At 38.0% G+C, this 9,748-nt stretch overlaps 1 protein-coding gene across 4 annotated transcripts; it reads right to left on the reverse strand.

Moving 5' to 3' along the window:
- Nucleotides 1–2,373: 2,373 nt before the first annotated feature.
- Nucleotides 2,374–9,066, reverse strand: LOC145041025 (uncharacterized). Of its 4 annotated transcripts, none has more exons than XM_078988922.1 (10): nt 8,790–9,066; nt 7,655–7,708; nt 7,440–7,513; nt 6,341–7,171; nt 6,162–6,255; nt 5,978–6,082; nt 5,207–5,878; nt 3,337–5,127; nt 3,169–3,229; nt 2,374–3,092 (listed from the first exon to the last, which is right to left on the reverse strand). In XM_078988922.1, the coding sequence occupies exons 1-10, from the start codon at nt 8,863–8,865 to the stop codon at nt 2,630–2,632; spliced, it is 4,221 nt and encodes a 1,406-aa protein (XP_078845048.1). In that variant the 5' UTR covers nt 8,866–9,066; the 3' UTR covers nt 2,374–2,629. The 4 variants fall into 4 exon arrangements, with proteins under 4 accessions (XP_078845048.1, XP_078845047.1, XP_078845046.1 ...); XM_078988921.1 differs by having other exon boundaries at nt 3,169–3,232; XM_078988920.1 differs by having other exon boundaries at nt 3,304–5,127.
- Between the last annotated feature and the right edge of the window lie 682 nt (nt 9,067–9,748).

Here is a 9,748-nt window from a genome sequence, read left to right on the forward strand (position 1 = left end):
GGTGTTTTGTGAGAGAAATGTTTAATTTGCAGTTGTGTGTGTGTGAGAGAGAGAGAGAGAGGATAATTATTTTCTTTTCTTTATATATATATATATATATATATATATATATATATATATATATATAATAGCAGTGTACCCGCGCAAAGCGGCGGGACGTGTAAATTCTTTCGGTGATATGTTTCCTCTACAAAAATGTTATGTTACAAAAGAAAGTACATATCGAAGACAAAATAATCAAACTATGGTGTTATTTGGGAGATGAAGTCATTTTTTGTTCCTGGACGTTGGACTTTATAGCAGAGGAGGGAACAAAGAGGTATATGCAATTGGAGAGATATTTGAATTAACATGCTAAATTTAAGGATATTTAAAAGGGTTCAAAATTTGAATGAATCCGGGATTTGAGGGAACCATATCAAATTGCTGAGAAATATAAGGAGATTTGATGATAAAATTTTTGAATGTGGTTAAAATTTAATATTATTTTATTAATGGTTATTTGTACTATCAGTTTCATCATTTGAACGTCTTAAAAAAATATTATTATTATAATCAATCTATTTTTAGAAATAGTTAGATTGCTTTTATAAGATAGTATATATATATATATATATATATATATATATATATATATATATATATATATATATATATATATATAAAAAGGTATAACCGCATTTTCAAGTTTTTTTGGACTAAAAACACAGAAAAACATTGATTTTGGACCTTCTATACAAATGAGAAACTTTTTGGATCCTATCCAAAGTTTTTTGAATACTATGAGGATCAATCTTACAGTTTTGTCTTGATTAAAACATCTTGTTGCTGAAAATTGCAAACATTAGAAAGAACATATATTTGTAGAAAAATTAACAAGGTCATCGTGACCATGTAAAACTAAAGGCATAAGATCTTAAAAAGAATACCATGAATATCATGACACTATGTTTAATTCAAGATGAAAGGATGAAATGATGATACTCTAGACTTCTAGCAACATGTAATATGTTTTATTCGAGATGAAAGGATGAAATGATATACTTTAGACTTACATGTAATGCTCAAATTCAAGCTGAATTGATTAATAATTTGAGTAGGGATGTCAAAAAGTCTCGTGGGACCCTGAACCCGTGGGGCCCCGATCCCGAATGAGTAATATTTGTTTTAAAAAATCGGGGATGGGGGCGGGGGCAATGTTAACACCCGTTTTAGTTTCGGGGGCGGGGGCGGGGGTGGGTAGTCCCATCCCGAACCCCCAGTGGGGACCCCGTTAATATAATATTTATATTAATATATATTAATTATAAAAATATAATAAATAATAACAATGATATTAAACTTCCAAAATTCAATTAAATATCATGTTTTTAAGTTTATAGTATAACGTTTTTAAGATGTTACAATATTTTTATTTTAAATATATAAACTTATGCTATAAATAACTATTTTTATCCAAAATAGTTTCTTTTAGCTCAAAAAATAACTTCTTTTAGCCTAAACAATACCTTCGTTTGCCAAAAAAAAAGTCAACCCAAACGGGGGCGGGGGCGGGAGTAATCCTGGGATTCGGGGGCGGGGGCGGGGGCGGGGATTGGGATGCTAGAGATTTCGGGAGCGGGTGGGGGAACAGGAAAATTTCGGGGGTGGTGGCGGGGAATGCAATCCCCGTCCCGTTTGCCCCCGTTGACATCCCTAAATTTGAGACTAGTCTTGTATAAAAAGACTAAAGATGTGAGCTAGATTGGGTTAAGATCTTTAGATCTTTATCGTAATTTAAAATATATATATATATATATATATATATATATATATATATATATATATATATATATATATATATATATATATATATATATATATATATATATATATATATATCCTTACCGGGAGGCCTCTTTTTTTACTAAAAAACAGAAAAGAAAGACTCAGGGTGTAAAGCCAAATTTTGGCTATCAAAATGCTAGTTTGATATTAGACTTTCAAACTGCGGTTACCAGGATTTTCTAGGACAAGTCTAAAATGGCCGTTTGGGGAAAAACATAGAAGGTACGGCCGGGTTTAAATCTTGCTTTAGACAGAACCTATCATAATATGGTGGTTTTTCACTTCAAGATCCGGATCTTAAAATAAATACAGTCCGTTAGAATATGATATGAGTAAACAAATATAAATTCATTTTTGAATATTATTAAGATAGCCTTGGTATTTGTATAGCATTACATTACTTTATGGGATATTGACAAGAAAACTGGTTCAGATTTGAACTTTTACCCCACAATTTGCATTCAGGTATTACCTAGTTTTATCCGCTCTTTTTAGCTTTTTATCACCTGTAAAAAGAGTAGAACTAAAAAGTATAAGATTATATGATAAGTCCGAAACAATTTTTACGTTATTTCCAAAGCAAGCAGCACTTGAATTGCAAATCAGCTTGGCACTTTGTAATGTTGACCGACTGAATGCTACACTTCATAAAAAGAAAAAACCCTATAGTACATACAGATGCAGTTACTCTATGCAACCAAACCAACCAATACTCTCTACATACATACATACAATGCATATACATATACATATAGAAAGAATAAATAAAAATAAAAAAACAAAACTTGGGGAAAGGAGGGGTTCAATCTTGAATGCGTTGGATCTCTCCCATCATAATACGATTGCTGGTAACCTTAAACCCAAGCAGAGCCGGGTCGATCTGCCTCCCCTTTTTGCCTTTCTTTTTCCCACCACCACCACCAGTTTTGCTATTATGTCCCTCTGCTGCTGCACCCTCTGGATCTGGTGAGGGTGGCTTCCTGATAAGATGATGATGATTATTATCATTATTATTATTACTATTGCTTCTAAGCATGTCGCTAAAAGATGCTGTCTCTGATACTGCCACTGATGCATCACTCAATGATGATGTCCGCCTAAACCCACCACCACCTACCATCATCATCATGTTCTCCCTAGTTTCTCTTTCTCTGAAAGTTGAATCCACCTCACATAACCCCCCTTCATGAGATGATGATGATGAAGGACGTCTCACCAATATATTTATATTATCACTACTACTACTACTACACCTTTTCGACCCCCTGCATGCAGCAAACCCTCAACATAAGAAACCAAAACATATCAATTATCTGTTTCAGGATTAACGAATGACATTACCTGTCTTGACCCTCTCCTCCTCCTGCTGCCAAAGACTCATTGTACAAGCTTTTATTCCCACCTGCTAATATCACAACACAGATATATTTATGTACATAGAAAATAAATACCATCATCACACAGATTAAAATTTACCAAAATTATTTGGCATTTCCCCAGCAACACCACCTTGTTGAGTTTCTGCGGCTACACGCATCATCATGTCACTTTTAGGTACTTTTCTGTTTCCCTGCATGTTGGAATTTGTATAGACTGCTTCCTGAGTCTCAGAAAAGAATGGTACTGCTCCAGGTCTAGTATGCACTCTACCCTCCCCAACTATTGTCTCCTCACCCAAACCCACCAACCGTCCCTGTGGTCTGTTCACCGAGTTAAATCCATAACCAACACCAATCCCCTCAAATGCCCTTTCCCTACTACTATTATTATTATTATTACTCACATCCAATGCTAATGCCTCTTCACTACTAGACCGATTCTCTGTTGGGGGGTTCTGACTCTGCTGAAGCAGTTCCATAAGCAACCTCTTTGAAGGATCATCATTGCTTCCAGCAGACATCCACACACTCGGATCTTCAGAAATCCTTCTCACTTCCTTCTGCCTTTCATTATCAATATGCAGCTGCTGAATCCACTCATTTGCCATGTGTCCCTCCGCACCCATTTGAGAGGGATGGAAGCGGTTTGAGGCTAACGGATGCTGATTAGCAGCACCACCGTGGTGCAGCGGAGAATTGAACTCCTGCATATTCTGATTAACTCGACCCATGGAATTAACATCAAGGTTCATTGCAGGACCACCACCTGGCATACGCAACGAGCGCTGCTGAAGTCTCTCTTGCATTGAAAGATGACTCAACTCATCTGGAGATAGCCTCTGTTGTTGCTGATAAACATCTAAAGGACTGAGGCCACTGGAGTTGACTCGGTGAAGCCCACCAGCACTTCTTAGAAACTGAGTGGTTTCATCAACAGGCCCAGGCCAGACAGAACCAAGACGCCTCTCTTCCTCCATCTCCATCCTCTGCCTTAAACCCAAACCCAAAGGCAAAGGCAGCTGCTGCCTTCCCTGAAACTGCTCCTGCTGAAGCATGTGATGTTCCATCTGGCCGTGCTTCGCATGTGCAATGAGCTCCAACAGCTCGTTTGGATGCCCTTGCCCCTGACCTTGACCTTGACGACCATACTTTGCTTGAATCAGATGCTCTATTGATGATGGATCCACATGTTGTGAACGCTGGTGAAGTTCATTCAAGATCTGATGTTTGAGAAGAATCTGATCAAGTGCATTATTTGATCTTGCAGCATCCACACGTGATTGTGCCTGTGCTTGCGCTGCACGCATCTGATTTTGGGCCAATTGTTCAAGAAGCAACTGTCGTGATTGCTGTTCCTTGAGCAGCATTTGCTGTTGATTCAACTGCTGTAATTGCAATTGTTGCTGCTGGTGAAGCTCAATCCGCCTCTGCTGCTGCTGCTGCAACTGCAGTGCCACCAGGTGATCCACTCCTTGCCCTGAAAACTGTTTTAGGTTTATAGGAGGTCGAACTTGAACATGATCCAGCATTGATTCATTCAACTGATGATGAGAATTGAGCATATTATGCTGTTGGAGCAACTGTTGTTGAATTTGGTGAGACCTGAGTTTCTCTGATAAATCAAACTCAGTGGTCTCTTGATCCATGGCATTTCTTCTATAGATATCAGACCATTCCTCAGCATCGGGGATTGTGTTGAAATGAGATGATCTCTGACTTGGTGAATTCACAAATTGCTGCTGGATACCACCAGACAAAGATGTCCTAGATTGCGGATCGTTCCTTAAACTTGATCCTTCTAACTCAGACCATAGCAATCCAAACGGATGCATTTTATTATCAGTTGGCACAGGAACGGTGTGGTTGTTCATAAAATTTACTGCAGAGTCACTGCTGCCTGGTCTTCCTGGGAAAACAATTTCTGCAACAGGGAAACAACATTAGGACGTTTACGTTTTATAGAATGAAAGAAAGGCTTTAGGAAAGAGTATTTAACCAACCTTCTTCACGAAAGCTTTGACCCTCTGAGTAAAAATGCTCAGGCATTCTGGCTTGATTATCTGATGCAGACAAAAAGCCCATTTCAGAAACAGGAGCAGGTACAGAGACGACATTAGCATCAAGGTTCCCTTGGAAACCATCAGACGACTTGTCCAAGTTGGGACTTGGATCATTGCTGGTGGTGTAATCATGCCTGGGAATCAAGTGTGGCATAACATGACCTAATTCCATGAAAGGAGCTTCATCTGGTGCATCTGCCACTCGAACTGGTAGATCTGCCCCGAAAAATCCTTGCTCAAACCATGAGATGATGTCTACCCCAAGAAATGGTCCCTGGATCTCCCCTTGAGGATCACGATAGTAAAGACTCAACTCCTCAGGCATGATGCCACTTGTTAACTGTTCGCTTGTATTATCCTGCATATTTCTTGCCCAATATTGCTCAGAAGATGGATCAACAAATACAGAGTTTGAATCATTAACAAGATTTGAATTGATATCAAACGAAGATGGCTGGAAGTTATCCATCGGATGATGCCCCATAGAACCCAAATCTGGACCGTTAAAATTAGAAGCTTTATCTTGACCACGGTCAACAATACTGGTGTTTTGCAGTTCATATGATTCCATCTGAGGGACTCCTTGCTCTCGATCCTGATTAGCATCTCGACCTGAAATGTTTTGTTGTTAAACAATGTATGTTGTCATAACTGATTACTGATAAGCAGTAGAATACTAGAGTTCATGGATCATAGTTGGTCAGTACTCACCCTCTTTTGTTGTTGATCTTTGGCTATCAAAGAGTGAAGTATTTTGACTTGGGTCAATCATATCATCGCAATCTTTCCCATTGGTGGATGTTAAATCCAAGACATCTGATAAAGGATAATAATCTTAGATACAAAAAAAAAGGAAAAAACATTTCCATATCCATCAGCTCCAATGCTCCCTTACCTGTAATGTTCTCAGATGACCCGATAATTCTCGATCTATTGGCCACCAACTCACTACCAGTGAGTTTTCCCTTGGATATATCACCAAGGATGGCCTAAGGACATTGCATGTGCTTATCAAGTTAGCAAGATAGAAATACATAAAAACTTTACTGATGAAAAAAAAAAAAAGGACATTACCTCCTCTTCTGCATCAGGAGCAACAAAAGCAAGAGGTTCCAGTGCAGCTACTTGAGTGATAGAAGGTACTTCCTGAATCTTTTCAGGCATGTTACCAAAAGAAGGGTCGAGTCTCTGTGTGCGGTATATATCAAGAAGCTTTCCCCTTGGGTAGAAAAACATATCCCCAACCCCAGGAGGCTTTCCAGGCACACCCTCGATGGAACCTGGAGATGAAGGCCTTACAGCAACAGTAGCACTAGATCTTCCACGTCCAACAGTAAACCCCATGTTTGGGTTTGAGTTTGAGTTTGAGTTTGATCCCTCGACCCTTCCTTTCTCAACCCCAAATCCAGGTGCAGCCCGAAAGGCACCAGAACTTGCCTCCATTATTCTATGTCGTGGCCTCCATTTATCACGTGATTCGGGAATAGGATCACGCTCAGAGACCACTCTGCCTGCATTTCCTTGAGAGTGAGACTCATCTTCCTTCTCTGCATCTGCTGTCCTCTTCTCCTTTTCTTTTTCATCTGGGCCCCATCTGGATGACCATTTGCTATCACGCCTTGCCTCGTTCCCAGAATTACGGTTACCCACATCAAGCCACTTGTCAGAGGAAGGAGCTCTGTTGTCGGGCGCCACATCAGCACGGCGATCGGTTTTCCTGCGCTCTCTTCTGCTGCCAAGTAATCCTGTTTCTCTTTCTTCTTCACGCCAGCGCCTCCCGCTTTCTGTCTCACTTCCAGACTTCCTCCAATCTTTCTTGTCATCGGATCCTTCCGCACGCCAAGCCTCCTTCAAACCCAAATCAGCAGAACTCCCAAGGGAGAGAGAACTTGGTGCCCGCATTTCCTGTAATCATAACAACCGACGAGATCAGTTTTTTCTATTTGTAGATAGATTTAGTATGGCAAAACACAGCAGTGGTACCATGGTAGAGACAAATACTTAATAGCGTTTGTTGTATATTAACTAAAATGAATATCAAGGGAGCTGCTAATGACAATATAAAAAAGCATGAAAAAAGAAATTGAGAGACTATTCATGCGGAGTGTATATCATTGATCTCATGTCCATAAATATATCTACAAGTAATGTTTAATCGACTAAAAACACTCACCATCTTACTTTCGCCTGGTTTAGAATAGAGCCACTGAGGAGACAAGGGGATGCTGTTGTCCAACGCTGCTTGATCTTTATATGAACAAACAAAAAGCAAAAAATGTGAAATCAAGAAAAAGACTTGGGGGAAGTTAGTAACCCAAAGAAAACACTCCCCAAGTTGTTTACTTATTGACCAAATACTACAGACCACAATCTATGGATAAAAGCTACCTTTGGAATCATAACCGGTCATCTTATCTTCACCATTCCCTCCAGAAAATTCCACTGTCATGACACAATTGCATGTTAAAGATAAGAATAATAAGGGGAACAAATTTGCCAAGGCAAGAGTAAACAAAAACATTTAACGCCACATGGCATATCTCTATCATACTTTTAAAGAGTATTCTAATACAATACAAGTTACTGTTGAAAGAAAAGCATATAAACTTATCTAAATATGAAAATTTTAGAGTTGCATAAATTTCAGAAAAACAGTGTTGCCTTGTTTTGTCCTAAATAACAACAGTTGTACAGCATCCTTATATCAAACTCTAAGCCTTCTGTTTCCTTCACTTTTATAAAACAAGAAACTCAAACTCTTCTACCAAACCAACACAGCGAGCTTGGACTGTTGTATTGCAATCTACCAAATAAAATGACAAAAATCTCTCCGAGTACCCAACCATGTCTGTTAAAACGAGCATATCGCTAAATCAAGCAAGATGTATTACTGTGTTTTACTATACAAACAAATGAAACAAATGGAGGCAGACAGCAAAATGAAGTGTTCTATCTATAACATTTGGCAGTGTAGAAGAACTTTAACTTTCTGATATCACACTTAGAAATGAAGAGATCTAAAAGGCCTGCGCCCACAATTTAAAAGAAAAAAAAAACATAAAGCTGTCATATAGGCCGAAACTCAAATCATCTTCCAATATCACGAATATCTGTGATCAAATAGAAGATTCATTCTACACGTGTGGGTACATTTGCTGGAAATGAAATTCAGCTATGATATGATCACACATACTACCAACTACTCAATTATAGATGCAATCAAATAAACCCGAACTGAAATAACTTTCACATCAGAAAATTTGCAAATCTGGATTCGCTTTTCAACAATTTTGAAGAAAAAAAATGCATATTGTGACCAACTGTAGATTAAGTAAGCATATATAAGTTATAATCTGAAAATCCTTGATTCAAAGAGATAAACAATGTAGATGCAGTCAAATTGCAGTAGCATCAAAAATCCCATTACGTACAGATCAAATAAACCCTATCTTAACGTGAACCCAAAGAATTCGCATCCATTAACTACGGAAGATTCGGAAAAGGCCGGGCGATAAGAGATTACCTTTAGAGGTCCAAGAATGATCAGAGTGTTTGGAGGAGAGAAGATCGTCGGGAAGATCAAGCTTGCCTTCAGCCATCGAACGGTCAATGAGAGAGGATCCGTTTGGAGATTGACGGATGAGAAGGAGAATAAAATTAAGAAGGAGATTGAAACGAACGGAAGCTCGAGAGAGAGATTCGTTGTTAGGGTTTCGAAATCGAAAAGCTTCGGTAGACACTGGCACAGAGCGAGATTGGGAGAGGGGAGAAATGGGGCGAGGGTTTGTATGGTGGTAGTACAAATCCGGATTTATTAACTCTTACGTCATCAACTATTTAATTTTTAAAACAATGCGATTTGCCGATCAAGATTTTTTAAAGCTAAAAGCAAAAGAGTTTTTCCAATTACTTTCTTGTTGCCTCATTCATAAATTAATATTCTTAACATAATTTGCTATGAATGAACTTTTTTATAAATTCTTTTTATAAGAACTATCGATAGATTTTTTTTTATGTAGCTACTAAAGTAAAAGAATGAAATAACCCAAAAACAGCTTTGAAAAAGGAAAAACGAAATAGTTTTTAGAGTTTACCAAATTTATGACCTAGTAATGATCTTCTACTATAGATGTTCTAGCCATTAAAACGATTGTATATAAACTATAAAGGATCATATTCGCAGATGATCATCTTTTAAATTTCTGACAACAAATCATCCTAACCTCGTGAAAATTACTTCTCAAATTAGCCAAAGGAATATTTTTCGATGAAATTTTTCTTTATATTAGATTCGGTAACTTACAAAAGTGAATTGAAAACGGTCAACTATTTGTAATCTAACTTCCGGCTGGTTAATATCTTTTTTCTTGTTGAAACAATTTATTAATATTTTATAATGACTAAACATTAGGCCTGACAATAGAGCGGGTTTTGATCCTGATCCGATCCAAACCTGTTAATAATTATATGGGTTTGGAGCAT

This window comes from Lactuca saligna, chromosome 4, assembly GCF_052625555.1.
Source record: "Lactuca saligna cultivar CGN05327 chromosome 4, ASM5262555v1, whole genome shotgun sequence".
NCBI classification, from domain to species: domain Eukaryota; kingdom Viridiplantae; phylum Streptophyta; class Magnoliopsida; order Asterales; family Asteraceae; genus Lactuca; species Lactuca saligna.

Bases quoted from the DNA above. Each gene is read 5' to 3' on its own strand.
- LOC145041025 (XM_078988919.1), bottom strand. From the start codon at position 8,865: ATGGCTGAAGGCAAGCTTGATCTTCCCGACGATCTTCTCTCCTCCAAA. The intron at 7,514-7,654 runs GTAGCTTTTATC...GTTCATATAAAG, and splicing joins GACCGGTTATGATTCCAAAG to ATCAAGCAGCGTTGGACAAC. The intron at 5,128-5,206 runs GTTGGTTAAATA...TCCCTGTTGCAG, and splicing joins TCAAAGCTTTCGTGAAGAAG to AAATTGTTTTCCCAGGAAGA.